Here is a 25,934-nt window from a genome sequence, read left to right on the forward strand (position 1 = left end):
TAAAGGCCTTCAGGCGTGGATTTTTTAAAGGATTTTTCAACAAATTTTTAAAGGCCTTCAGGCGTGGATTTTTTAAAGAATTTTTAAACAAATTTTTAAAGGCCTTCAGGCGTGGATTTTTTAAAGAATTTTTAAACAAATTTTTAAAGGCCTTCAGGCGTGGATTTTTTAAAGAATTTTTAAACAAATTTTTAAAGGCCTTCAGGCGTGGATTTTTTAAAGAATTTTAAAGCATTTTGCAACAAATTTTTAAAGGCCTTCAGGCGTGGATTTTTTAAAGGATTTTTAAACAAATTTTTAAAGGCCTTCAGGCGTGGATTTTTTAAAGAATTTTTAAACAAATTTTTAAAGGCCTTCAGGCGTGGATTTTTTAAAGAATTTTTAAACAAATTTTTAAAGGCCTTCAGGCGTGGATTTTTTAAAGAATTTTTAAACAAATTTTTAAAGGCCTTCAGGCGTGGATTTTTTGTAGAATTTTTCAACTAAATCATTTTTCATTTTTCTTAATGCCTTCTATGAACTGAGCAAGTTTTCCTAACCTTTCTCAATGACTTTCACCCAGTAAAACGTCATTGTTGGTGTTTCATGTTTGCCTGCCTTTATTTTTAGATAAAAATTCCAATCAATGATTATTTTAGGACCCAAAACTCGAACACACATATTACACTCAATAAACCACTCTGTGCCGGGGCGGGGGTTGGATTTCTTTTATTTCTTAACAAATTACATACAAATCACTTGGTTTTCGGGTAGACAACGTTGAGCGCGGCCATCAAATGCCATTCCCAATGGACAAAGGGCGTGGGTAATTTCTCCGCGAGCGCCACAGGTGTAATAGGATTTACATTTATTTTCCGTATGGGCATAAGTGGTATCGGGTTTACGATTTAGGCAAAGCTATGCGGGGGAGGAGAAAAAAAAATAAAAAAGGAAAATATATAATTTTTTTGGCAATTTTGGAATCTTGCTGGTAAAAAAATTAAACTTTCTAAGGACCCTTAACATTGTTCCACAGAAAAAAATTCCAGAAAACTTAGGGATCAAAGTTTTCGTTTGACATCGAATTTATTTTTTTGAGATAATATTCGGCTGAAAACAAACCCAGTAAAAAATCTCCTTACCTGATCATATGTTTTCTGTTTCAATTGCAATGTCCGCTGCATACTTTTGGGCGCCATTGTACATTCTTCTATTTCCTTCACACATTTTATGGCCGCCACATCGAAATACAAACCATCGGCACACTGATGGATTTCCGCCACACCCTTAACACATTGGAAATAGGAACGACAATTATCCGCCACATAGGGATAGAGCATACCCTCACTGAGTCCCACACAACTTTGTTGCATCGTTTGCTTTTGCGGCTCTTCAGCTAATTGTTGTTGTTGTTCCGGATTACAGGTATTGGCCGTGTCATTGACACAGGCATTCAGCGATTTACTGAAGTATTCATGTTCGCCACACGTTTGGGGTATCTTTTGGCCATTGATGCAGGTGAAATATTGACGACAATTGTTGGGATCTCTGGTCATTTGGCCATGGCGGTCATTGCACTCGCCAACACGTTTGCCGTTCTCCAGCAGGCAGGTGCCATCATTTTGCCGACAAAAACCCAGCAAGCTGTCATAACTTTCGCCATTGCGACACTTTTGCAGCAGAGGTGCCTCGTCTTCCGGTTGGCAGGTTATAAAGTAACGGCAATCGCCCTGTTGGGCTATGGTGGTTCCGTCGGAGTACTCCTTGCACATTTGTTCCACAGAGGTGCTGTTGTCCGTGCATTGTTGCTGTTGTCGCAGCGGCTGGGACTTGAGAAGATTACCGGCTAAAGGCTCGGTGACAGCTTCCTCATCCAGAGCCGATTCCAGGGGTTTCTTTTGACACTGATTACTGGTGGTATTAAAGAAATGCTGATCATAGCACCGTTCATGCCTCAACTTGCCGTCCAGGCAAACATAGAAATTGTTGCAATTCAAAGGATCCGCCATGATGTAGCCGTGCTTGCCCTCACACACAATGGGATCTGGTGGTACGGGATGTTGATTGGGTGCATCTTCGTCGACAAAGGGACACGAACCATCATCCGGAACACAGAGCAGCTGTTGGGAATCAAAATAGGTACTGCCGGAACATTTTTTGGGCTGGGCTTGACCCTCCGAACAGATATAGTAACGGGTACAGTCCTTGCGATCGGGCAGATATGAACCATCAGGCAGTGTGCCACAGCTGTAGGTGGTTTGATTCGTGTCCTCCAGATGGCCATCTTGACATTGACCCGTGGCATCGTAAAGACATTTTCCCAGCAGGGCATTAAATTGATATTGCTCGGGACATTCAATGGGTATGGCCAGGCCCCGGACACAGGCATAGTAGACATTGCAATATCGCTCATGGGCCAGGCGGGTGCCATGGCTGGCATTGGCACATTTGGAGTTTTCATTCGTTACAGCTCCCTTACATTCCCCGTGGTCGGCACGACATTGCCGCGTAAATTTATGGTAGTATTGACCCTCTGGACAGTAGAGCAGCTGCTGACCGGTCAGAGTGGAACAGGAATAATAGGCCTGACAATTGGTGGGATGTGCCACCAGGCTGCCATCTGTGGCATTGGCACATTCCCCGGTCAAGGGTAGGCGACAGGAACCATCATTGGGCCTGCAATAGCCTAGTTGCGGATCAAAAAAGCTACCCATCACACATTGCATTTCATAGGGTTTGGTGGGGGTCACACAAATATAGTAACGTGAACAGTCGCCGGAATGAATCACAGAGGCACCTTCAGGTTGATTTTCACACACTTGGGTCTGTTCGGCCAAATGGACCTGTTCGGTTAACTGCTGAACTCCCAGCTCGCCCAGAGTCTTACATTTATCCAATAGGCTATGTGGCACACACTTACCCTCCTTGGGGGAAAACATATGGCCCCGCACACAACTACCCAGGGCCCAGCTATCCCTGAGGCAATAATAGAACAGGGAACAATTGCCCGGCACCCAACGTAATTCCTGGCCATTACAGACCCTTTTCAAACCTCTGGCCGAGCAGATGCCATCATTTCGAATGCAGCCACCCAATAAATCATCATACATCTCATCCCTGCCACAAATGCGTTTTTCCCATTTCCCACTCGTGGAACACTCTTCATAGGCTGAACAATTCAGCGGAAAACTACGTCTCTCCTGGGGCACACAGTCCATTTGTAGTTGGGTGCAAATTCCTTCGGTGTCTCTGGCACATTTACTTGCCTCAGCATCGTAATACTGTCCGGCTTGGGTGCATTGTTGCTGCTGCCAACGGCCAGCAATGCAGATGTAAAAACGATTACAGGCCAAGGCTGAGGGCCGGAGCAGACCCTCCTGGGGGCAGGGTTCAAGAGCGAAATTTTCAATTTCCAAAACATCCTTTTTCTTAATGGCCTGCGGACACACATTCTCTGTATCGGGTATGCAATAGTTCAGCGACCCATTAAAGTACATGCCCAAGGGACAATAGTGATACCACCACTGGTCCTCCAAACACATCAGATACATGGCACAGTTTTCATCATAGGAACGCACAGCCAGGTGGTGACACGATTCAGTTGCAATAACTTGCTGGCCTTGAGTTTTATTCTCCAGCTGCGTACACTCAAATTTCTGTCCCATGTTATGGGGCAAACATGTTCCGTAGGCCTCGTCATAGTACAGAGCCTTGCCACAATTATTCAAATGCCATTTGGAATTTTGACAACGGAAATACTGTTGACAGGTGCGACCTCTGTGCAAACGCTGTTCGTTTTTGGCGTTACAGGGCGGAAGATTCGATGCCTTGGCATATTCGCATACAGTATCGTCACGGGGCTCCAGACATTTTTGTTGTTCCGGATTGTAGTAGTAGGAATTGGGACATGTCTGACGTTGCCACGTCTCGTTGATACACAACTCATACTGAGAACAGTTGGACGGTACAGAACGCTTTTCGTTAGCTAAACAAGGAAACTGTAATTGGGGGGGGGGGGGGGGGGAGAGTGGGGAGAAGAGAAGGGAGAAGATATATAAAATTGTTTTGTGTTTTTCGATGGGAAAACGTCTTTATTTTGAAGAGGGAAATTCGTTCAAAAAACAAAAAAAAAAACGGTAAGGAGAGGTCAAAAGTCGGACGTTCTTAGGAGAGCTGCCGTAACAAAAAAAAATATTAAAATTTGAAATTTATTTGATGTAGATCATACTAACTATGAACCTTAGTTGAATGCGTATCATGACCTTAGAATATTCACAATTTGGGAACTGTATATATGGGAGCTATAGGTATATCTGAACCGATTTTCCCTAAAATTTGAATTACTTATTTCCAGGCTGAAGTCAGTCGGAAGTGCCAAAATCCAGGTCATTTGGATTGATATTATCCATTTGGTTCACAAAAAACCTGATGTCGTATAAAGATATATATTGAAGCTATATCCAAATCTGAGCCGATCTCAATAAAATTTAACAGAGGTACTTCTGGGCAGCATCTAATATCTGGTATCCAATGTTATTCTTGTGAAGTGCATATTACGGATGTGAGGGACTTAAAACCCCAAATCGGATATAAAATATATATGGGAGCTATAGCTATATCTGAACCGATTTTCACCAAAATTTGAAGTATTTGTTTCTAGGCTGAAATCGGTTGGATGTGCCAAAATCCAGGTCATATGGACTGATATTGGCCATTTGATGCATTGATAATTCGGAAATCGAATAAAGATATATTGGGAGCTATATCCAAATCTGAACCGATATCAATAACATTTAACAGAGGTATTTCTGGGCTGCATCTAATATCTGGTACTAGATTTTATTCTTGTAAAGTGCATTTTACCCTTGCGAGGAACTTAAAACCCCAAATCGGATGAAACATATATATGGGAGCTATAGCCATATCAGAACCGATTTTCACTAAAATTTGAAGTACTTGTTTCTAGACTGAATTCGGTCGAATGTGCCAAAATTCAGGTCATTTGAACTGATATTGGTCATTTGATGCATAATAATTCGGAAATCGGATAAAGATATACATGGAGCTATATCCAAATCTGAACCGATCTCAATAAAATTTAACAGAGGTATTTCTGGGCTGCATCTAATATCTGGTACTAAATTTTATTCTTGTAAAGTGCATATTACGCTTGCAAGGTACTTAAAGCCCCAAATCGGATATAAAATATATGTGGGAGCTATAGCTATATCTGAACCGATGGTCACCAAAAATTTGAAGTACTTGTTTCTAGGCTGAAATCGGTTGGATGTGCCAAAATCTAGGTCGTTTGGACTGATATTGGCCATTTGGTGCACAATAATTCGGAAATCGTTTGAAGATATATATGGGAGCTATATCTAAACTTGAACCGATTTTGACAAATTTTTTGGCACTTATTTCTAAGCTGTATCTGATATCTGGTACCAACGATTATTGCTGTAGGGTGCATATTAGGCATGTGAGGAACTTAAAACCCCAAATCGGATAAAAAAATATATATGGGAGCTATAGCTATATCTGAACCGATTTTTACAAAAATTTGTTTCTAGGCTGAAATCGGTTGAATGTGCCCAAATTCAGGTCATTTGGACTGATATTGGCCATGTGGTGCACAATTAACCCGAAATTGGTTGAAGATATATGTGTGGGAGCTTTATCTAAATTTGGACCGATTCTCACCGATTTCGATAGGCTTCGTCCATGGGCCAAACAAATATTGTTTGGAAAATTTCATCTTAATCGGATAATAAATGTGACAAAAATACAGGGACAGACGGATGGACTGACATGCATAAATCAACTCAGAAAGTGATTCTCTGCAGATCCTTACAAGCAGAACTATGGGTTCCTTCTCCATGTAACAAACAAATGCACAATGACATAATACCAAATGACTATGCGGTGTAGGGTATAAAAAATCCACCTGAGGGACTGCGGACAGTTTCCTTTCGGCAAAAGAAAGTCCTCACCCAGGGGTCTGAGTACAAGTTTTTTTGTCTAAAGAAAACAGTTCTCTCCTGGGGGTTCCAGGATGTTTTCTCTCTCTTTGAAACTCAGCGGCCTTCATTTCTCAGGGGACATGGATGGAATGTGGAACTGCCACTTTCGTCACACATGCAAAAACCGTATTTATTATCCGTAGCAGGATTTTCGATAGAAAAAAGTCTTCTGCCTGAGGGGGCCTGAGTACAATTTTTTTTGTCTAAGGAAACCACTTCTCTCGGGTGTCCAAGAAAGGAAGCATTTTTTCTCTGAGTGAAAAGTATTCAGCGGGCTTAGGACAAATTTTATTTCTCAGGTTACTGAGGGAACATTTTTCTTTTATGGAAAAAAGTCCGCAGTTGCTAGTGGAGTATACCGTTGTAAAAAGTCCTCAGGACCCTATTTTTCTGCTCCATTCATTTCCTTCCATCATTCCTCATGTGCCGCAAAGCTTTGAAGAGCCAACATTGGAAACAAACAAAAAAACGTTTTTCTTCAGCGAAATCCGTTTATGTTTGTTTGCATGCTTGTGCGGTTCAAAACCTTAAGCCCAGTATGGGCTCTAACACATGGAAACGAATTTTGTTTTAGTTTTTCTAAAAAAAAATACAGCCAAAAAATAAAAGAATTTCGCTTTTTTTTCAAACGTTGTTTTGTTTGTTTTATTTTCTCTAAAGTAATGGGCATATTGGAAATTGGAATAAACAAGCGGAGATACTATAAATGCTTAAGGCCTACTATGGGTGGAGTGATCCAAGCGCTGGACCGCGGAATATTTCTTAAGTTTACCAAAGAAATCTGCTAAAAAAATTAGTTACTTTTTTCAAAGTTCTTACTTCTTCAATGTCGGCGGAACGTTTGCGCATAAAGTGCTTGCTAAAGGTGGCAGCCTGGGTGGCCTGCATGCATTGGTTAATGGCCTTGTTGAAGATACGTCCCGAGCCACAGTTGCGTTCGTGAAGGTTGTTCTTTTCGCAGACAAAGTACAATTGCATGTTATGCGGGTGGATGATGCGTTCGCCCTCGCGATACAGACCCAGACAGGTACAGGCAGTGTTGGCGTCGCAGGTGCCATCATTGTTCAGACAACAATTGGTGTTGGTGTTGAAGTATTGGCCAGCAGGACAGCTCTTCAATTGCATACTGCCCGATTGGCATTCATAGTATTGGGTACAGTCTTCGGCGTTGGGAGCCCGATCGCCGGTCTTCATGCCATCTGGACAGCCGCAACCCTGTTCGAGTTTACTGACACAATATCCCAAAGTTTTGTCGAAGAATTTGCCATCTGCACAGTTAAGTACCATGATGCTGTCGGGACCGGAACATAAGCAGAATGCCGTGTTGCTGGTCTTGGCTGGAATGCCATAGGGGCTTTCAGGCGTTGCATCGGCACACAGGGCAATGTCACACATGCTCTGAGAACACAAGAAAATAAAACTTAAATAATTCAACTCCGAAAATGATCTCTGGGCATCATACATACCTCGGCGGAGGGTACACACACCAGGCTATACTCATTGAAGATATAACCTGCTTGGCAGAACTCAAAGCTAGGTCCAGCGGCGCTACATTGGCAGAAGCCATAGATATTGCTGTAGGATGGATATTTTTTCAAAGCATTTCCAGGCAGGTTGCAGTAATTCATGTCACAGACATCCTAAAATTCGGAAAGAAGATTTGGTATTGGTATTAGACAATTGCTTTTCTGCAAATGTAAATTTATAGACAATCATTCCGCCATTACGAAGCACAAATACGAAATTTGAAACAGTTTTGGTCAAAAAATATCGCTAAGATCATCAAAATACTGAAAAGCGGAGGTACCGTTATGTGGGAGCCATACAAAGACGGGAACCTGCTGTAGCGTACCCATTACGAACTTCAAACATGAAATTTGAAAGAACTCCGATGAATAATGTTGATAATATTATCAAAATACCGAATATGGGGAGGTATCGTTATATGGGGAGGCTATACGAAGACCCGGGCCTTCATATGCAGTTTTCTGTCATAGACTGTAGTAGCCATTACGAAGTACAAATACGAAATTTGAAACAATTCCGGTGAATAATCGGGAAGTACCGCCGTTGCATGGGGGCTATACGATATCGTGGACCTATATAGACAATCCTCTTCCAGGGTGTAAAGTGCTCTCAAAGAACTCCTTGGGTGGAATTTAAGATAATTCCATTGAAATTATGGTTAAAGTCATTCAAATACCGAATATCGGGAGGTACCTTTATATGGGGCTATACGATATCGTTTACGACAATTTTCTCCTAGGGGGTGAAGTGTTCGGAAGAAACTCCTTGTGTGGCTTTTCAGACAATTCCATTGAAAAATGTAGCTAAAGTCATCAAAATACCGAATATTTGGGAGGTACCTTTATATGGGGGCTATACAATATCGACTATATATATAATTTTCTTCCGGGGGATAAAATACCCAGAAGGAACTCCTTGAGTGGATTTTCAGAAAATTCCATTGAAAAATATGCTTAATATCATCAAAATACGGAATATCTGGGAGGTACCTTTATATGGTGGTTATACGATATCGTGGACCTATGTAGACAATTTTCTCCTAGGGGGTAAAGTGTTCAGAAGAAACTCCTTGTGTGGCTTTTCAGAAAATTCCATTGAAAAATATGCCTAAAATCATCAAAATACCGAATATCTGGAAGGTACCTTTATATGGTGGTTATAGGATATCGTGGACCTATGTAGACAATTTTCTTCCAGGGGGTAAAATACCCAGAAGGAACTCCTTGAGTGGATTTTCAGAAAATTCCATTGAAAAATATGCCTAAAATAATCAAAATACGGAGGTACCTTTATATGGGGGCTATACAATATCCTAGACCTATATAGACAATTTTCTTCCAGGGAGTAAAGTATCCAGAGGGAACTCCTTTCGTGGATTTTCAGATCATTCCATTGAAAAATATGCCTAAAATTATCAAAAAAAAAAAAAAAAAAAAAAAAAAAAAAAAAAAAATGGAAAATCTGGGAGGTACCTTTGTACGGTGTTTATACGATATCGTGGACCTATGTAGATAATTCTCTTCTAGGGGGTAAAACATTCAGAGGGAACTCCTTGAGTGGATTTTCAGATAAAATCATCAAAATACGGAATATCTGGGAGGTACCTTTATATGGGGGTCATACGATATCGTGGACCGATACAGCCCATCTTCGAGCTTGACCTGCCTGCAGACAAAAGGCTGATCTGAGCAAAATTGTAGCTTTCTATGCTAATTTGTTTTGACTCTAGCGTATTTACAAAAGACGGTTGGGACAGGGACAGGGCTAAATCGTCTTGGAATTTTCCGCTTTTAGGTTTAAAATTATTATTTCGATGAGTTACAAACGGAATGACGAATTCAATATACCCTCCATACTATGTAGGGCGGAGGGTATCTGTTGAAAACGTGGATTAAAGAAACAAGTCAAGTCAAAAAAATCTGATATTGCAACAGAGACTACCTCTTTAATTGTGCCCTGAATCAGACACACGTGTTTTTGTTTTTGTTTTTCTATCAACTTACCTCAATCGCAACCTTGGGAGCTTCACATATTTGTGAAACACTATCGAATACCCAATTGTTGAGACATTCCTCGAATGTCGGCTTGCCACCCTGGCACAAACAATAACCGTGAACTGTTGACAAGGCTGGCACCTTGGTATTATCGGCAACACCCACACATTCGGTGTCTGCACAGTTTTGTAACGGCACCTTACAGGCATTGGTCACACTACTGAATTCTGTGTCATTGGGACATGGACGGAATGTGGAACTGCCACTTTCGTCACACATGCAAAAACCGTATTTATTATCCGTAGCAGGATATCCCACATTTGGGGGCTGATCGGCGCATTTAGAACGATCACACAAGGATGGTACACACTTCAGAACTGTATCGTTGAATGACTCCGAGGCCAGACAATTCTGATAGACGGCCACACCCTTTTGGCATTGACAATAGCCCTCATCCGTGGTCAGGGCTGGGAATACGGTATTGTCTTCGGCACCGACACATTTCGACGACTGACAATTGATCTAAAGTTCAAAAGAAGTAAAAGATATTCGTCAATCATTCGATCATTGGCAGTGGCTTGTGTACGTACATCAATTAATTTACAGATATTCAGGAAGGAATCAAAGACCGTATCCGGTGGACATTCAACGAAGATGCCCACATTGGATTTGCACTCACAGATGCCATTGAGGGATTCATTTTTGGGGGCGTATGTATATGAGTCGTCTTCCTTAAGGCATACGGTCTGGTCACAATCGCTCTGAAAAGAAAAAAAGACAACAACCAAAACAATGCATGAAAAATGAAAATCTGAAGGGTTAAAGTTATTGGCAATTTTTGAAGCTTTTGTGTGGGAGAGGTACCAAAAGCAGTGGTCCGATCTGTACCATTTTTATTGGAAATTTTGTGTTTTTAGAAATATTGGAGTGTGTCAAATTGGAATATAATCGGAAGTTTATTTTGCATTTTGTGAGGGTTTAAGTTATTAAACATTTTGACCCTATGTTGAGGAAGTACCTGAAGGGGTGCAAGAAATTTTAAGGGGTGGTAGATATAAGAATATGTGCCATGTTTGAAAATAATCGGGCGAATTATTTCAAATTTTAAAAGAGTTGTGATTATTCAAAATTTTGAACCTCTGTGGGCGAGGTACCAGAAGAAGTGGGTCGACGATATAACCCATTTTCACACCAGACCTTGGTTTAATAAAAAATATTGTGATTTGTGAAATATTTCATATTTTAAAAGAATTGTGATTATTCAAAATTTTGAACCTCTGTGGGAGAGGTACCAGAAGGAGTGGGTCGACGATATAACCCATTTTAACACCACACCTGGGGTTAATAAAAAAATTGTGATCTGTGTAATACAACAATAGAATCGGGCGCTCACATCATATTTTATAAGAGTTTATTCGAAATGTTGACGCTTTGTGGTGGAGGTAGCAGCAGGAGTGGACCGCTACTGCCCACTTATACACCTGACCTAGCAATGATGCAAATATTTGCTGGAAAGCCACAAGTGGCTATCGTTAGAGCACTCCAGCATTTAAATGTGTATAGATCTTTTGTGTCTCGTGCCATTTCGTGCTCGTTACCGTGATACTGGTAGCGTAGCCCCCCGACGTCAAGGAAGTGGACGGAGGAAAACACCAACATCAGCAGAAATGGTTAGAAAAGTAAAGAAGCGAAAGCCGCGTCGCAATATTCCATTCGTCAAATATTGATAAATGAGCTCGGCGTAAAGTCATTGAAATTCCAAAATTCCGCAATAGAAAGAAAATAGACTGAAAAGAGCTAAAGACTTGCTTCGCTTGGCCGAAAGTCGTGAATTGCCGAATTTGGTTTGATGGTCTCCGATGAGAAAACATTCGCTGTCCAGTAGTTTGTAAACAAACAAAATGCTCGTGTTTACTTGCCAAAGAGGTCAGCTGAAAATGTGCACCTTCGGTTGGCCACCGGAACTCAAGCGCCGGCCATGGTGATGATGTGGGCAGCCATAACAGCCGATGGTCGCTCTATGCTCGTATTAATAGACCGTGGCATTAGAATAAATGTCGAATATCATCGCGAAAATATTTTGGAGGGTGTATTAAGTCCTTGGACACGTAAACATTTTGGCCGCAGACCTTGGACTTTCTAACGGGACTCACCAGCATCGCACTTAGCACGCGCCGCCCTAGAATGGTTACAAAATGAGGTTCCTCGCTTCATTTCCAGCGCACAATGACCACCCTAAATCTCCGGATACCAATCCGTTGGACTATTGTGTCTGGAGTATTTTGGAAAGCAAGGTTGGCACTAAAAAATGTGTCAAAGTGTCGATTAAATCAAGCAAACTCTTTGCCGGGAATGGGCCAAATTAGCGCAGAGCAACATTCGGGCAGCATGTGACGGTTTCATTGGCCGTTCGGAGGCCATAATTAGTGCCAAAGGTGACAAATTCGAACAAATTCGAAACTTATTCTAAAATTTGATGCTATCTCCGACATTTTTTGTTTTCATTCAGAGATCATTGCAAATGTTGCTGTAATATTATAGGGGCCTCTAATGACATCAAGAGCATATTTCTCCGGAAATTGCACAGCTCTCTGATAATTAATCAAATTTGGATTTTCCCATTAAAAAATTTTCTGTGATAAACAAATAATCGATTTTTTTGCTCTCATCGATAAATTTCATTAATTCAGTCATTGGCTAGTTAGAGAATCGTTCTGCAGAATTATAGGCCTCTAATGACACCAAGAGAATATTTCTCCTGAAATTGCGCAGCTCTCTGCAAGTTAATCAAATTTTGATAATCACAATAAAAGTTGTCTGTGATACAAAAATAATCGATTTTTTGCAGTTATCGATAAATTTCGTACTGCAGAATTATGGGCCTCTAATGACATCAAGATCATATTTCTCCTAAAATTGTGAAGCTCTCTGCAAATTAATCAAATTTTGATATTCCCATTAAAAAATTGTCTGCGATAAAAAAAATAATCGATTTTTTGCTGTTATCGATAAATTTCGTTTTCGTCAGAATCGCACTGCAGTGTGTTATGAGCCTCTAATGACATCAAGAGAATATTTTTCTCTTGAAATTGCTGTGGAAAAAATCGATTTTTTTTTGCCCTCATCGATAAATTGTCGACTAATTAAAATATAGTTTATATAGACTTACAGAATACACCAATTCGGTACATGCGTCTATATATGGATTATAGGTCTGCTTCGCTGGACAATCCGCAACCACGGCCACGTTGTTGATACATATACAGAATGTCGCTGGATCATCATTGTTGGCGAAGGTGTAGTAATTGTCGTTGGTTTTACAAATCATAGAGTTACATGGTATGTTCTGCAAAATATAAAAACAATTAAACAAATATATACATTTTTTTCAAAATCGTAATCCTTACGGAAGCACACATCTTCATTGTTTCATTGAAAACATAATCAGTGGGACAACTTTCTTTCTGGGCCAAACCCTTAATGCACATGCAGAATTCCGTTTCAGATCCATTTATTGTTGGGAAGCTCTCATATGGTTGCAATGTATCGCACAATGTGGCATTACAGTCAGGCTAAGCATGCAAGAATAAGAAAAGGATTTTTAAAACATTTTCTCAAAAAAAAAAAAAAAAAAAAAATTATACAATTATTTGGTAAAGGCTCTATCGGACGGAATCTTTGTAATGTCAAGTTTTCCATATCGTGTGATTTCGATAATAATTTCGTGTTTTATGAACTGTATGGATATTCAAAATTTTGACCCTTTGTGGGGCAGGTACCACAAGGAATGGACCGATTTATCCCAGCATCACAGCAGATCTTGTGTTATTAGAAATAATGGGATGTGTGAAATATAAAGAGAATCGGATGTTTATTACGGATTTTATAATAGGTTTAGTTATACAAAACGTTGACCCTTTGTGGGAGAGGTACCAGAAAGAATGATCCGATCTCTACCATATTTATAACAGATCTTGTGCTCATAGAAATATTGAGATGTACCAAGTCTGAATGGAATCGGATATTAATTTCGCATTTTATGAACCTCATGGATATTCAAAATTTTGACCCCTTTGTTGGGCAGGTACCACAAGGAATGGACCAATATATTCCAACTTAATACCAGACCTTGGATTGATAAAAATATGGGGATGTGTGAAATTTTTGAAGACAATCGGACTCTTACATCATATTTTAAAAGAGTTGTAATTATTCAAAATTTTGACCCTTTGTGGGAGAGGTACTTAATGGAGTGGACCGACATTGGCCATTTTTGCACCTGACCTAGCACTGATGCAAATATTAGGATTTGCAAAGTTGGAGCAAAATCGGATTGTCGTTTGTCTCTTTCTGTGCAAAAATATTTTTTTTTTTGAAAATTTCGACATTTTGTGGGGGAGGTACCAGAAGGAGCGGACCGATATTTCCTATCTCCGAACTCGATCTAAGTTTGCCAGAAATATTGCGATATACCAAGTTTGAACCAAATCGTATACTCTCTTCGAGAGTTATCGTGCCCATCAGCCAGACAGAAAGACGGACGGACATCGCTAGATCGACTCCAAATGTCCTCAAAATCGATTTGGTTCAAAGAGACCTAGGGTCTAAACCCGTTATTTCGCCTAGGCACGTTTTAACCGTATCAAATGATATATAAAGCCTCTCTAGCCATAAAAAAAGCAGTAAGTTCGACCCGGAACAAATTGGGACTTGAAAAAAATAATAAAATCCGAAAAAAGTTATTTTAAAATTTTAAAAATTCCGAAAATAGGGAGATACTCTTATATTGGGGTCTATACGAAGACGTGGACCTGCATAGACAATGTTCTGTCACAGGCCATTACAATGTTCAAATACGAAACTTGAAAAAATTCCGGTAAATAACATAGCTAAACAAAATACCGAATATAGGGAGGTAGCGATAAATAGGGGGGGGGGGCTATACAATATCGTGGACCTATATAGACAATTCTCTTCCCAAGAGATAAAGTTCCCACAAGGATTTCTAAATAATTCCATTGAAAAATATTGCTAAAAATCACACATCACAATCAGCACATATGCAAAACCCCTTCCGTTCCGATAGTGCCTGAAATAAAGCGGTCTGAACTGAACAACCAAAGATCGCCGGCTCATATATAATGAATGGAAACCCTAAATAACTTACACTTGAGACGTATTGACAGGCAAATCCATTAAATTCCTGATTTGGCAGACACTGCTTTTCAACAGCCACACCATTTATACAAATATAGTACAACGTCTTATCCTTCTCGTCGGGGAAGGGCACATAGTTCGGTACACCGTTACACTTGTAGTTCGAGCAGCTGGTACTGGCATCACATGAACCCAGACTGGCATTGAAACCACCTAGCGGACAAGTACCCACCAGGGTTGTCTTGTCATTACACCAATAGTATTGATTACAATTGGGATGGGGTAGAGTCATAACCTTGTCGACCTCGGCACATGGATTGTAGCAAACGGCATTCAAGTCAGGCTCACACGCCGATGTGTCCGGATTGAAATAGTCACCTTCCTCACAGTAAAGTGCATTTGATTGGCCATTCATGCATTCGTAGAACATGCTACAGTGTTTGGGTACGGGTAGGTAGACACCGTTTTTCTCATCGGCACAGACATTTGTCCAGCATGTGCGATCGGTGTCGGCGACGCATGACCTACTAACGTTATTGTAATACATGCCATAGCCGCACGATTGCAGCTGCAGTTCGCCATTGACACAAATGTAGAAGGTATCGCAATCATCGCCTTCCACAAATGTACCATTTTTATAACCACCGGGACAGTCCGTATTGCAACCATTGTCGTCTTCTTCATCGGTCCAGCACTCGTTTTTCGTGTCCAGCACGCATTCTGCCTCTGCGCTTGCGTAAAGATAACCCGCCTCGCAGTACTGTGGCTTAAAGACACCTCCACAGCATTCATAGTAGGCTGAACAATTTTCTGGATCGGCATATTTTTCACCAGTTTTGCAAGGTGCGGCTTCGCGACATTCATGTTCCGCATCAAATTCACATGCTTCCGTTTCCCAGTTAAAGTATTCATTGTCAGGACAAACTTCTGCTACCCAGCCATTGCTGCAACATTTATAATATGCCGCACAGTTGTCATCGTCAGGTCTCAATTCGCCATCGCTACAGGTTTCAACGTCTTTAGGCCAGCAGACGTTATTGGTATCGGCTAGACATTTATCCTTTTTCTCGTCGTAGTAGTAATTTTCGTCGCAGAATTCTTCGACCCAATCATTGCCGCAACAACGGTAGTAAGAGGAGCAGTTCGTACCGGGCTTCTGCTCATTTTCGACACAGTTTGGTTCTACCACTTTAGGCCAGCAGACGTTATTGGTATCGGCTAGACATTTATCCTTCTTCTCGTCGTAGTAGTAATTTTCGTCGCAGAATTCTTCGACCCAATCATTGCCGCAACAACGGAGGTAAGAGGAGCAGTTGGTACCGGGCTTCTGAGCATTTTCGACGCAGTTTGGTTCTACCACTTTAGGCCAGCAGACGTTATTGGTATCGGCTAGACATTTATCCTTCTTCTCGTCGTAGTAGTAATTTTCGTCGCAGAATTCTTCGACCCAATCATTGCCGCAACAACGATAGTAAGAGGAGCAGTTCGTACCGGGCTTCTGCTCATTTTCGACGCAGTTTGGTTCTACCACCTTAGGCCAGCAGACGTTATTGGTATCGGCTAGACATTTATCCTTCTTCTCGTCGTAGTAGTAATTTTCGTCGCAGAATTCTTCGACCCAATCATTGCCGCAACAACGGAGGTAAGAGGAGCAGTTGGTACCGGGCTTCTGAGCATTTTCGACGCAGTTTGGTTCTACCACTTTAGGCCAGCAGACGTTATTGGTATCGGCTAGACATTTATCCTTCTTCTCGTCGTAGTAGTAATTTTCGTCGCAGAATTCTTCGACCCAATCATTGCCGCAACAACGATAGTAAGAGGAGCAGTTCGTACCGGGCTTCTGCTCATTTTCGACGCAGTTTGGTTCTACCACCTTAGGCCAGCAGACGTTATTGGTATCGGCTAGACATTTATCCTTTTTCTCGTCGTAGTAGTAATTTTCGTCGCAGAATTCTTCGACCCAATCATTGCCGCAACAACGGTAGTAAGAGGAGCAGTTCGTACCGGGCTTCTGCTCATTTTCGACACAGTTTGGTTCTACCACTTTAGGCCAGCAGACGTTATTGGTATCGGCTAGACATTTATCCTTCTTCTCGTCGTAGTAGTAATTTTCGTCGCAGAATTCTTCGACCCAATCATTGCCGCAACAACGATAGTAAGAGGAGCAGTTCGTACCGGGCTTCTGCTCATTTTCGACGCAGTTTGGTTCTACCACCTTAGGCCAGCAGACGTTATTGGTATCGGCTAGACATTTATCCTTTTTCTCGTCGTAGTAGTAATTTTCGTCGCAGAATTCTTCGACCCAATCATTGCCGCAACAACGGTAGTAAGAGGAGCAGTTCGTACCGGGCTTCTGCTCATTTTCGACACAGTTTGGTTCTACCACTTTAGGCCAGCAGACGTTATTGGTATCGGCTAGACATTTATCCTTCTTCTCGTCGTAGTAGTAATTTTCGTCGCAGAATTCTTCGACCCAATCATTGCCGCAACAACGATAGTAAGAGGAGCAGTTCGTACCGGGCTTCTGCTCATTTTCGACGCAGTTTGGTTCTACCACCTTAGGCCAGCAGACGTTATTGGTATCGGCTAGACATTTATCCTTTTTCTCGTCGTAGTAGTAATTTTCGTCGCAGAATTCTTCGACCCAATCATTGCCGCAACAACGGTAGTAAGAGGAGCAGTTCGTACCGGGCTTCTGCTCATTTTCGACACAGTTTGGTTCTACCACTTTAGGCCAGCAGACGTTATTGGTATCGGCTAGACATTTATCCTTCTTCTCGTCGTAGTAGTAATTTTCGTCGCAGAATTCTTCGACCCAATCATTGCCGCAACAACGGTAGTAAGAGGAGCAGTTCGTACCGGGCTTCTGCTCATTTTCGACACAGTTTGGTTCTACCACTTTAGGCCAGCAGACGTTATTGGTATCGGCTAGACATTTATCCTTCTTCTCGTCGTAGTAGTAATTTTCGTCGCAGAATTCTTCGACCCAATCATTGCCGCAACAACGATAGTAAGAGGAGCAGTTCGTACCGGGCTTCTGCTCATTTTCGACGCAGTTTGGTTCTACCACCTTAGGCCAGCAGACGTTATTGGTATCGGCTAGACATTTATCCTTTTTCTCGTCGTAGTAGTAATTTTCGTCGCAGAATTCTTCGACCCAATCATTGCCGCAACAACGGTAGTAAGAGGAGCAGTTCGTACCGGGCTTCTGCTCATTTTCGACACAGTTTGGTTCTACCACTTTAGGCCAGCAGACGTTATTGGTATCGGCTAGACATTTATCCTTCTTCTCGTCGTAGTAGTAATTTTCGTCGCAGAATTCTTCGACCCAATCATTGCCGCAACAACGATAGTAAGAGGAGCAGTTCGTACCGGGCTTCTGCTCATTTTCGACGCAGTTTGGTTCTACCACCTTAGGCCAGCAGACGTTATTGGTATCGGCTAGACATTTATCCTTCTTCTCGTCGTAGTAGTAATTTTCGTCGCAGAATTCTTCGACCCAATCATTGCCGCAACAACGGAGGTAAGAGGAGCAGTTGGTACCGGGCTTCTGAGCATTTTCGACGCAGTTTGGTTCTACCACTTTAGGCCAGCAGACGTTATTGGTATCGGCTAGACATTTATCCTTCTTCTCGTCGTAGTAGTAATTTTCGTCGCAGAATTCTTCGACCCAATCATTGCCGCAACAACGATAGTAAGAGGAGCAGTTCGTACCGGGCTTCTGCTCATTTTCGACGCAGTTTGGTTCTACCACCTTAGGCCAGCAGACGTTATTGGTATCGGCTAGACATTTATCCTTTTTCTCGTCGTAGTAGTAATTTTCGTCGCAGAATTCTTCGACCCAATCATTGCCGCAACAACGGTAGTAAGAGGAGCAGTTCGTACCGGGCTTCTGCTCATTTTCGACGCAGTTTGGTTCTACCACCTTAGGCCAGCAGACGTTATTGGTATCGGCTAGACATTTATCCTTCTTCTCGTCGTAGTAGTAATTTTCGTCGCAGAATTCTTCGACCCAATCATTGCCGCAACAACGGAGGTAAGAGGAGCAGTTGGTACCGGGCTTCTGAGCATTTTCGACGCAGTTTGGTTCTACCACTTTAGGCCAGCAGACGTTATTGGTATCGGCTAGACATTTATCCTTCTTCTCGTCGTAGTAGTAATTTTCGTCGCAGAATTCTTCGACCCAATCATTGCCGCAACAACGATAGTAAGAGGAGCAGTTCGTACCGGGCTTCTGCTCATTTTCGACGCAGTTTGGTTCTACCACCTTAGGCCAGCAGACGTTATTGGTATCGGCTAGACATTTATCCTTTTTCTCGTCGTAGTAGTAATTTTCGTCGCAGAATTCTTCGACCCAATCATTGCCGCAACAACGGTAGTAAGAGGAGCAGTTCGTACCGGGCTTCTGCTCATTTTCGACGCAGTTTGGTTCTACCACCTTAGGCCAGCAGACGTTATTGGTATCGGCTAGACATTTATCCTTCTTCTCGTCGTAGTAGTAATTTTCGTCGCAGAATTCTTCGACCCAATCATTGCCGCAACAACGATAGTAAGAGGAGCAGTTCGTACCGGGCTTCTGCTCATTTTCGACGCAGTTTGGTTCTACCACCTTAGGCCAGCAGACGTTATTGGTATCGGCTAGACATTTATCCTTCTTCTCGTCGTAGTAGTAATTTTCGTCGCAGAATTCTTCGACCCAATCATTGCCGCAACAACGGAGGTAAGAGGAGCAGTTGGTACCGGGCTTCTGAGCATTTTCGACGCAGTTTGGTTCTACCACTTTAGGCCAGCAGACGTTATTGGTATCGGCTAGACATTTATCCTTCTTCTCGTCGTAGTAGTAATTTTCGTCGCAGAATTCTTCGACCCAATCATTGCCGCAACAACGATAGTAAGAGGAGCAGTTCGTACCGGGCTTCTGCTCATTTTCGACGCAGTTTGGTTCTACCACCTTAGGCCAGCAGACGTTATTGGTATCGGCTAGACATTTATCCTTCTTCTCGTCGTAGTAGTAATTTTCGTCGCAGAATTCTTCGACCCAATCATTGCCGCAACAACGATAGTAAGAGGAGCAGTTCGTACCGGGCTTCTGCTCATTTTCGACGCAGTTTGGTTCTACCACCTTAGGCCAGCAGACGTTATTGGTATCGGCTAGACATTTATCCTTCTTCTCGTCGTAGTAGTAATTTTCGTCGCAGAATTCTTCGACCCAATCATTGCCGCAACAACGGAGGTAAGAGGAGCAGTTGGTACCGGGCTTCTGAGCATTTTCGACGCAGTTTGGTTCTACCACTTTAGGCCAGCAGACGTTATTGGTATCGGCTAGACATTTATCCTTCTTCTCGTCGTAGTAGTAATTTTCGTCGCAGAATTCTTCGACCCAATCATTGCCGCAACAACGATAGTAAGAGGAGCAGTTGGTACCGGGCTTCTGAGCATTTTCGACACAGATTGGTTCTACCTCTTTAGGCCAGCACTGGTTATTGACGTCCAATTCGCATTCTTTACCATTGAAATAGTATCCTGTTTCACAAGATTTTGACACCAGCTCACCACTACAGCATAGGAAGTATGCTGAGCAGTTTGCCGGATCTTGATATTGTTTGCCTTCTACACAAGGAACGACAGGTGGGGGCAGACAATAATACTTTTCATCCTTCTCGCACTGCAATTTTTTCGGATTGAAATATTCTCCTTCGGCACAGTTGGCTTCTTTCCAGGTATTGGTGCAGCATCTGAAGTAGGCTGTGCAATCTTTGTCGTTGACCTTGAATGTGCCATCCACACATGTGGTAGAGGCCGCCCTCGAAGATAATGGGCAGATATTGTTCACATCCTTAATACAGGCTTTGACTGCCTCATTGAAATAGTAACCGCGCTCACAGGATTCTTCTATCATGCGACCGTCGCGACACACCAATTTTCTGTTGCAATCCAATGGATGAGCAACACTTTCGAAATTTTGCAGACCACCGGGACAGATATGTTCTTCGTGCTTCATAACACTGCGTTTGGAACGCGACTGCTTGGGCTCATAATCGGGCATGCAACTCTTTTCTTCGGCATTGTAGTAGTTACCTTCACCGCAGCTGGTTTCAAAGAATTTACCATCGAAGCAGATGTAGAATAGTTGACGGTTTTTGGGATGCATAATTAGATCACCTTCTTCGTAGCCACCGGCGCATTTAACCGATGCGTGTTTGGCGGCCTCGGGACATGCGGTTGTTAGCTGAAAACAAACCAAGAAAATTTAACTCAATTTCACAAAAATCTCAAAAGACAGATAATGAAATGTGCCGAATATTTGACAGGAAGAGAGGATTTTTAATAATCTGCAAATATAGATGGCGCCCAATACAAACTTTCTCAAAATAAACCATACTTCGAATCGAGTTTCTCAATATTTGTCACTTACCTCTTTAGGCATGCAAACATTTAGTTGCCCATTGAATTCACTACCCTCCGGACAGACACGGCAAATGGCTTGCTTATTCATGCAAACACAGTATTGAGTTTTATCGTTTTTGGCTGGGAAAGCGATGTGATTCTCGGCATTCAAGCAGCTTGTTTGATCGCAATTGTTCTAAAATGAGAAAGGTTTTAGCTAAGCTACCAAAAGAGAGGAAAACTTTTGTGACTTACGGCCGAACAATCCCCCTGTAAACAGGGTGTGGTTGTCACTACAACTGAGGCGGTGGTTGTGGCTAGTGTAGTCGTTGGACAGGGTGTAGTCGTTACTACAATTGGCTTACAAACATTGATTTGGCTATCGAATTCACTACCCTCCGGACAGACACGGCAAATGGCTTGCTTATTCATGCAAACACAGTATTGGGTTTTGTCGTTTTTGGCTGGGAAAGCGATGTGGTTCTCGGCATTCAAGCAGCTTGTTTGATCGCAATTGTTCTACAATGAGAGAGGATAGAAGTCATAATTTTTGCTTGAAAATCAATTGGCCTTTGTCTACGTTACTTACAGCTGAACAATCTCCTTGTATGCAGGGTGTTGTCGTTTCTACAACCTTTGGTGTTGTCGTTTCAACAACCTTTGGTGTTGTCGTTTCTACAACCTTTGGTGTTGTTGTCTTTTCGGAGCAGGAAGTTGTCGTCTCCACTACCTTTGGTGTTGTAGTTTCTACAACCTTTGGTGTTGTTGTCTTTTCGGAGCAGGAAGTTGTCGTTTCCACTACCTTAGGTGTTGTCGTTTCTACAACCTTTGGAGTTGTCGTTTCTACAACCTTTGGCGTTGTTGTCTTTTCGGAGCAGGATGTTGTCGTTTCTACGACCTTTGGAGTTGTCGTTTCTACAACCTTTGGAGTTGTTGTCTTTTCGGAGCAGGAAGTTGTCGTTTCCACTACCTTTGGTGTTGTAGTTTCTACAACCTTTGGTGTTGTTGTCTTTTCAGAGCAGGAAGTTGTCGTTTCCACAACCTTTGGTGTTGTCGTTTCTACAACCTTTGGTGTTGTCGTTTCTACAACCTGTGGTGTTGTTGTCTTTTCGGAGCAGGATGTTGTCGTTTCTACGACCTTTGGAGTTGTCGTTTCTACAACCTTTGGAGTTGTTGTCATTTCGGAGCAGGATGTTGTCGTTTCAACAGCCTTTGGTGTTGTCGTTTCTACAACCTTTGGTGTTGTTGTCTTTTCGGAGCAGGAAGTTGTCGTCTCCACTACCTTTGGTGTTGTTGTTTCTACAACCTTTGGTGTTGTTGTCTTTTCGGAGCAGGAAGTTGTCGTTTCCACTACCTTTGGTGTTGTAGTTTCTACAACCTTTGGCGTTGTTGTCTTTTCAGAGCAGGTTGTTGTCGTTTCAACAGCCTTTGGTGTTGTCGTTTCTACAACCTTTGGTGTTGTAGTTTCTACAACCTTTGGCGTTGTTGTCTTTTCAGAGCAGGATGTTGTCGTTTCAACAGCCTTTGGTGTTGTCGTTTCTACAACCTTTGGCGTTGTTGTCTTTTCGGAGCAGGATGTTGTCGTTTCTACGACCTTTGGAGTTGTCGTTTCTACAACCTTTGGAGTTGTCGTTTCTACAACCTTTGGTGTTGTTGTCTTTTCGGAGCAGGAAGTTGTCGTTTCCACTACCTTTGGTGTTGTAGTTTCTACAACCTTTGGCGTTGTTGTCTTTTCGGAGCAGGATGTTGTCGTTTCTACAACCTTTGGAGTTGTCGTTTCTACAACCTTTGGTGTTGTTGTCTTTTCGGAGCAAGAAGTTGTCGTTTCAACAACCTTTGGAGTTGTCGTTTCTACAACTTGTGGTGTTGTTGTCTTTTCGGAGCAGGAAGTTGTCGTTTCCACTACCTTTGGTGTTGTCGTTTCTACAACCTTTGGCGTTGTTGTCTTTTCAGAGCAGGAAGTTGTCGTTTCCACAACCTTTGGTGTTGTCGTTTCTACAACCTTTGGTGTTGTCGTTTCTACAACCTTTGGTGTTGTTGTCTTTTCGGAGCAGGAAGTTGTCGTTTCAACAGCCTTCGGTGTTGTCGTTTCCACTACCTTTGGTGTTGTCGTTTCTACAACCTTTGGTGTTGTTGTCTTTTCGGAGCAGGAAGTTGTCGTTTCAACAGCCTTCGGTGTTGTCGTTTCTACAACCTTTGGTGTTGTTGTCTTTTCGGAGCAGGAAGTTGTCGTTTCCACTACCTTTGGTGTTGTCGTTTCTACAACCTTTGGCGTTGTTGTCGTTTCTACAACCTTTGGCGTTGTTGTCTTTTCAGAGCAGGATGTTGTCGTTTCAACTACCTTTGGTGTTGTCGTTTCTACAACCTTTGGTGTTGTTGTCTTTTCAGAGCAGGAAGTTGTCGTTTCCACTACCTTTGGTGTTGTCGTTTCTACAACATTTGGCGTTGTTGTCTTTTCGGAGCTGGAAGTCGTCGTTTCAACAACCTTTGGTGTTGTTGTCTTTTCGGAGCAGGAAGTGGTCGTTTCCACTACCTTTGGTGTTGTTGTCTTTTCGGAGCAGGAAGTCGTCGTTTCAACAACCTTTGGTGTTGTTGTCTTTTCCGAACAGGATGTTGTCGTTTCCACTACCTTTGGTGTTGTTGTCTTTTCCGAACAGGATGTTGTTGTTTCTACAACCGTTGGCGTTGTTGTCTTTTCCGAACAGGATGTTGTTGTTTCTACAACTTTGGTTGTGGTGGTTTGACCTGCACATGGCGTTGTTACAACTGCTGGTTTGGTCGTAGTGGTTACTTCCGGACATGGTGTGGTTACAACCACATCCGATGGGCACACACCGGGAACACAATTCAAAGAATCTTTATTGAAGTAGCTGCCGCTTGGACACGCCTGTTTCACGGCCGTTTTATCCGCACAAACATAGAAACCATAACAATCGTTTTCATTTGCCACATACACACCATTTGCCTTGGATAAACAGAGATTTTCCCAACATGTGGTGTCCGTATCCGGCACACAAGCTGATTTGGCGCTATCGAAATAGCTGCCCGGATTGCAGGTCTGTGGATAGGCCAGATTGGCATTGCAAATGTTAAAGCTGCGGCAACTCTTGGGATCGGCCAAATATGTACCGGATATTTCACCCGAACATGGATTGTCGGCCTGAAAAGAAAACGAAGGGCGAGTCAGATACCTGGGTGCGTGTGTGTGAGTAAACATTTTTTTACCTCCTGCAGTGGAGCCAATAAACTTAGCCTGCAAACTTTTCTGCCCACCGGGGCACATTTTCCGGTGCGCCGATTATACTGCCGACCAGCCGGGCAGGCAATTTCCCGTTTAACATCTTTGTTGGTACAGCGGTAGAACGAATAACAGTCCCTGGGGTTGGGCCAGTGTAGGGCTAGGCCACGCAATTTGCGTTGCACACATTCCTCATCTGCCGCAGATGAGATGGCAGCCAAAGCAGTAACAACTGCCAGAGCCAAGAGGTACGCTGTAGGGGAGGCAAAAAAAAAATGTAATAGTAATTTTGAAAATCTTTAGAAGGATTTTTTTGGGTTGCGATACTCTAAAGACAATCCTTGGGGAATATTTTTGCTTCAAAAAGGAGGCTAAAGGTTCAAGTACATACAAAAGCTTGAGGTCATGGCTAGGCATATTAAAAAATTAGTGGAAAACGACGGCAGGATTTTAGTGCGGCTCTGTAATCCCTTTTTTGAAATGTCACAAAATATGTCTAGCCATGACTGCAAGCTTCTTATGTACATACACCTGTAAGTGTAAAATACTGACAGTTTGCCCAATCGCCCAATCGTTTTTCAGCAATGAAAAAAAATATATTTCATGGAGACTTTAAAAACACATTGAAACACTTTTTTTGAAAATTTCGAAACTCTTGTTTCGCCTCTCACAAATGTATCCTTGGTTTTGCATTCTCGTCTTAAATTTTCACAGCACTTCATTAAAAATTGCATCTAGTAATCCAATAGCAGCCTCTCTGCCCCCGGATGACACTTAACTTCACTTCACTTAAAATTTCACTCAAAACTTACTCCTCATTTCCGTGCGTGTATCCTTTCTGGTTCGCGGTCCGCACTTAAATTACACACTCGAACTTCGAAAACTGATTTGCTAGTTTTTAGAGTACTTCAGTAACTCTGTGCCGATGTGAAAATTTTATTGCCTTTTTATAGGTTGTTAGGGTCCATTGAAACCAAAAAAAAAAAAAAAAAAAAAAAAATGCTCATGTCTGGCATGTTCTGTTTTTTGTCGTTCGATAAAGAAGATGCTATCATTTACACGAAAACATTATCAATCTATCTTAAATTTGTTGTTGTCCTCAATGAGTTTGAAAAGAAAAAAAAAAAATTAAATAAAATTTGGCAATTTATTCGATGCCATCAAAGCTAATGGAAAAATTATTAAAAAACAATAGTTAAAAATCTGATAACAACGATAAGGGTGGGATGAAATTCCAATGAAAAATTTTCGTTGGAATACATGTTTCGATGTCAGAGGAGAGATGAAACATGAAGTATTCAATTTTGGAATGTCATTATGCCCAAGTAAATGGAGTTCTCTAGTTGTGAATTGGAAGCGATCTTTTCTTTTGTCAAAAAAAAAAAACTTTAATGATAGAATATTGAGAAGACTACTAAACTAATGTTAAGGTGGATTGAAAGCGTATTCAGGAAAGTAAATACATTCCATGGCAAATGGCGCCCAATCAATTGGCATTGATACAATTCGATTCTTTTCTATTAAGTTTTTTTTTTCGATGGAATAGATGTTTAGATATCAGGATTTTGGATTATCATTATGCTTAAGTAAATGGAGTATTATAGTCAACAGCTTGCTTGTGGTTTTGAAGCA

At 42.0% G+C, this 25,934-nt stretch overlaps 2 protein-coding genes across 51 annotated transcripts; both read right to left on the reverse strand.

Annotated features, from left to right (window-relative positions):
• Positions 1–723: 723 nt before the first annotated feature.
• Positions 724–5,857, reverse strand: LOC131800503 (uncharacterized). Its single transcript, XM_059128809.1, has 3 exons — positions 5,831–5,857; positions 1,122–3,977; positions 724–897 (listed from the first exon to the last, which is right to left on the reverse strand). Exons 1-3 carry the CDS (start codon positions 5,855–5,857, stop codon positions 724–726), a joined length of 3,057 nt encoding a protein of 1,018 aa, XP_058984792.1.
• Positions 5,858–6,616: 759 nt separating this feature from the next.
• Positions 6,617–25,213, reverse strand: LOC101900380 (uncharacterized). Of its 50 annotated transcripts, none has more exons than XM_059129303.1 (15): positions 25,115–25,213; positions 24,290–24,555; positions 23,163–24,224; positions 22,971–23,042; positions 22,515–22,586; positions 21,654–22,418; positions 21,320–21,583; positions 21,093–21,260; positions 14,688–20,906; positions 12,928–13,092; positions 12,690–12,866; positions 10,111–10,281; positions 9,530–10,042; positions 7,466–7,639; positions 6,617–7,397 (listed from the first exon to the last, which is right to left on the reverse strand). In XM_059129303.1, exons 1-15 carry the CDS (start codon positions 25,119–25,121, stop codon positions 6,768–6,770), a joined length of 10,725 nt encoding a protein of 3,574 aa, XP_058985286.1. In that variant the 5' UTR covers positions 25,122–25,213; the 3' UTR covers positions 6,617–6,767. The 50 variants fall into 50 exon arrangements, with proteins under 50 accessions (XP_058985286.1, XP_058985247.1, XP_058985288.1 ...); XM_059129264.1 differs by adding an exon at positions 22,755–22,778 and having other exon boundaries at positions 21,654–22,610; positions 22,923–23,042; XM_059129305.1 differs by lacking the exon at positions 22,515–22,586 and having other exon boundaries at positions 21,654–22,106; positions 22,371–22,442; positions 22,755–23,042.
• Between the last annotated feature and the right edge of the window lie 721 nt (positions 25,214–25,934).

This window comes from Musca domestica, unplaced genomic scaffold (genome assembly GCF_030504385.1).
Source record: "Musca domestica strain aabys unplaced genomic scaffold, Musca_domestica.polishedcontigs.V.1.1 107, whole genome shotgun sequence".
Taxonomy (NCBI): Eukaryota; Metazoa; Arthropoda; class Insecta; order Diptera; family Muscidae; genus Musca; species Musca domestica.

Coding starts and splice junctions, on each gene's coding strand:
- LOC131800503 (XM_059128809.1), bottom strand. CDS start 5,857: ATGGAGAAGGAACCCATAGTTCTGCTT. Junction 3,978..5,830: donor AGGAACCCATAGTTCTGCTT/GTAAGGATCTGC, acceptor CCCCAATTACAG/TTTCCTTGTTTAGCTAACGA. Junction 898..1,121: donor AACAGAAAACATATGATCAG/GTAAGGAGATTT, acceptor TCCCCCGCATAG/CTTTGCCTAAATCGTAAACC.
- LOC101900380 (XM_059129125.1), bottom strand. Junction 24,225..24,289: donor TATTGGCTCCACTGCAGGAG/GTAAAAAAATGT, acceptor TTTTCTTTTCAG/GCCGACAATCCATGTTCGGG. Junction 21,261..21,319: donor TACAGGGGGATTGTTCGGCC/GTAAGTCACAAA, acceptor TTCTCATTTTAG/AACAATTGCGATCAAACAAG.